A 3,117-nucleotide genomic window follows, 5' to 3' on the forward strand; every position below is an offset into this window, starting at 1 on the left:
AAGGAGTAATTTATTTACATATTTATAGTCTGTTGTTTTATTGGAGAAAATAAAACGGGTACCACGTACAATATTCTTACGATACAAAACGCACTCGTTACATCTTATTTTTGTTTTGTCCTGTGTGATATGTGTTATACAGCGTGACTGAGGAAAAGAGAAGCGAGAAAGAAAACGAAGAGCGAAAGAGAAAATGAGACATATACTCGTAACGAAAATAACAAAGTATGTATTACTATGAAGAACGAAACCCAGCCCAAGTTTAATCTATATATATATATATATATATATATAGGTTACCTAATTTTACAAAGTATTCAAGCGGTTGTTACGCTAGGTACGCTAACCTAAGTAATATATGGTCTATGAATTGTAAATGATAATATATTCCATTGGTAACAAACTGTCACAATCACTCAACGTTTCGACATAAAGGTACAAACTTAATTCTCTTATTTTCAAACTAGCTTTCCCAGACATGAAAGAACATATATTCATGATTTGGAGTTATATGATATATATATATATATATATATATATATATATATATATAAAAAAGAGAGAGAGAGTGAGGGAGTGAGAGAGAGAGAGAGAGTGAGTGAGAGAAAAAAGGTAATAGTACAGGCTTGCACATACGATATATACAAATTACTACTAAGTTAAATACTGTTAGATATCTAGCAATCCACATCAAGAGAGAAGTTTACACTACGTTATACACGCTATTACAATATCTTCTTACAAACTATCGAAGCTACGTGCGATTTGTAATAGAGTAAAAGATGTATCATGAACACGATGGGAAACATCAGAACGTCGATTAAACCAATCATTCACTCTCTTATCATTTCTCGTATAATCCTTGCCAAACACATTTAATACACTTCGAGTTGTTTGACCCCCTACTCGTTTCGTCACGTAATAGATACAATATTGTCCGCAAACTGTGGATACAGTTCCTTGTAGCCGTTTGGAATTAGAGGACCATGCCGAGGCATTATTGTCCAAAAACTTTACAAAGTCAAGACTGTAAGTTAAGGGTTCATATCCGTAAGAGTCAAAGAATTCGCCTTTTCCGTTGCAAAAGTAGAAAGCCACCCAGTGTGTTCCTGGTTTATCGCTAGGATCGGTATTCGCGATGAAGCATTGCTTCGCCCCACTAATTGATCGCGGTAGACAATTTGACGCATATACTCCTTTGAAATAGGGCTTGACAATAGGATCGTTCTCTAAGAAACGTTGAATCTGCGATGTATCCATAGTCGATTAGAATATTTCGGCAGTCGGTTGTCCGGAAGAGGTTTTATTGGTAATCGTAGATGATGTTTCTGCTTTTATCAATCTGAATCAGTCCTTGTCCTTCCGAGTAGACGATACAGTTGACGGTGTTTGGAATGGCCACGTCGAATTGTAGCTCTAAGCGCAGATTTCCTTGCTTGATGAGATTCAAGTGACATCCGTCAGATAGGTCGGGCGTAAGGTCGAATGCAAAAAGGGTATAACCTTCGCAGTATTCTTCTCGATTGATGTTAATTCCCTTGTCTACAAACAGTCGGTTGGTTCCCATGAATAGTGAATTGTAAGCGTGAATGTAACTTTGTCCAGCTCCCGCTGCAAAGCTAGGACGTAATGGTCTCATCGGCACCGTTTCTCCGTCAATAGTGAGGGAGATGAAGTTGAGGCGTAAATGTTTAAAGTTGAAGGGGTTCTTGCCAAAAGTACCGTTAAAGGCGTCTGTGTCAACGAATCCTACGACCACCCGATTTGGTAACTGTCCGTGAAATAGATTGTCTTTATTAATCGACATGCTTCCTGCAGGAATGGAAAAGGACTTCACGTCTACTTTGTTGACGGGGTATTTCGCGGTTGTCTTCTCCAAGGCCTTGGCGTGGTTTAACATGATGGTAGGACTGGTCTTTACTCTGCGAACGTAGAGGGCAGCAGATTCTATTTTAATTTTATATCGGGCATTCTCCGTCGAAGACAGAAGACAAAATGCGTCTTTGCTACGATTTAACTTGATTTTCAAATCAACCCCCGGGAGTAACAGTCTTTCTTGAAAAAAAATGTCGGCGTAAATCGGACCAAGTAGAGAAAGTAATTTACTCTCGACGATGAATCCATGTCTTTTCGCCAGACCGGGATTAGCTTCTGCAGAGCTTGCCAGCGGGTTAACGGCATCCATTTTCCCCGCTTTGTCCTTGTAATATAGTTGTTGAGTGAGTTGAGACTCTTTGGTCTCTCCTCCATAGTGCAGCAGAGATTCGATGTACGCTCTGTAAGGGTATGTATTCGACGGCTGAGACACTAGTTTTTCATTGAGCATGATATCAACTTGTGCAAAGAGAGATGGGAGAAACAGGTTTACGGGACCAACTGGGGCATCAGCTGGTAAAGCCGTGTTATCATTGTTCGTAACTTTGACTGTCACTTGAAGCATGGTCTGAGAGAGGTCCAAGTATTCTTCCGACGTGTCGAACACGTTGAATTCAATGGGCCCTTCATCGGTGATGCTGCTAACGGGGTGATATTCTACCCATGGTCCTTTGACGATGCTCATTTGAGTGTGTGGTACCGTGAACAAATCCAATTCGGACTTGCAGCAGACATCGCTCTTGTCGTGTAGAAGCGCCATGTTCAGCAAAGACAGCAAGGAGTGTATGAGACTGGTAAACGAATAGTCCGAATTAATCGAAGATGTCGCGCAAGCGAGCTCTTTTCGCTGGAGAATTTCGAGACCGAATGATACGCTTCCTTCCTCGCCTCCTTCTTTTAACTCTTCCTACAACTACTAATCGCGCTCCTCCAGTCTGATTCCCAATTTTTTTCTTTACTGCTCGAACAGTCTTTGAGGCCAGGTGTTTTCCCGCCCGAGCCACATTTTTTCTAGTTGCGCTTTTAAAAGATTGTCCGTTGATGGTGTCCTGAACAATGTTCATGCCTGTATGCATAGCTTCTTTTCCCAAAGCAACAGCCCCTCTTTTTAAGAGAGGAGTTGCGACTTTGAAGAGCCCCTTCACCAGACTACCCAGCCCGTGTCCTCTCTGCATGGATGCCCCGCGGAAGACGGGTAATCCCGAGCCATATTGGTCGTGAAAAATCCTTGCCGGTGCGCGA

General features: G+C 41.5%; 1 protein-coding gene across 1 annotated transcript; it reads right to left on the reverse strand.

Moving 5' to 3' along the window:
- Positions 1–1,303: 1,303 nt before the first annotated feature.
- LOC139738208 (uncharacterized protein F54H12.2-like) lies at positions 1,304–2,635 on the reverse strand. Its single transcript, XM_071648865.1, has one exon. It carries the CDS (start codon positions 2,633–2,635, stop codon positions 1,304–1,306), a length of 1,332 nt encoding a protein of 443 aa, XP_071504966.1.
- Between the last annotated feature and the right edge of the window lie 482 nt (positions 2,636–3,117).

Source organism: Diadema antillarum, unplaced genomic scaffold, assembly GCF_040938485.1.
Source record: "Diadema antillarum isolate AM-2024a unplaced genomic scaffold, OU_Dant_1.0 seq00000730_RagTag, whole genome shotgun sequence".
Classification (NCBI taxonomy): Eukaryota; Metazoa; Echinodermata; class Echinoidea; order Diadematoida; family Diadematidae; genus Diadema; species Diadema antillarum.

What these genes read in the sequence shown, in the direction of transcription:
- LOC139738208 (XM_071648865.1), bottom strand. Translation starts at nt 2,635, where the DNA reads ATGGCGCTTCTACACGACAAGAGCGATGTCTGCTGCAAGTCCGAATTG.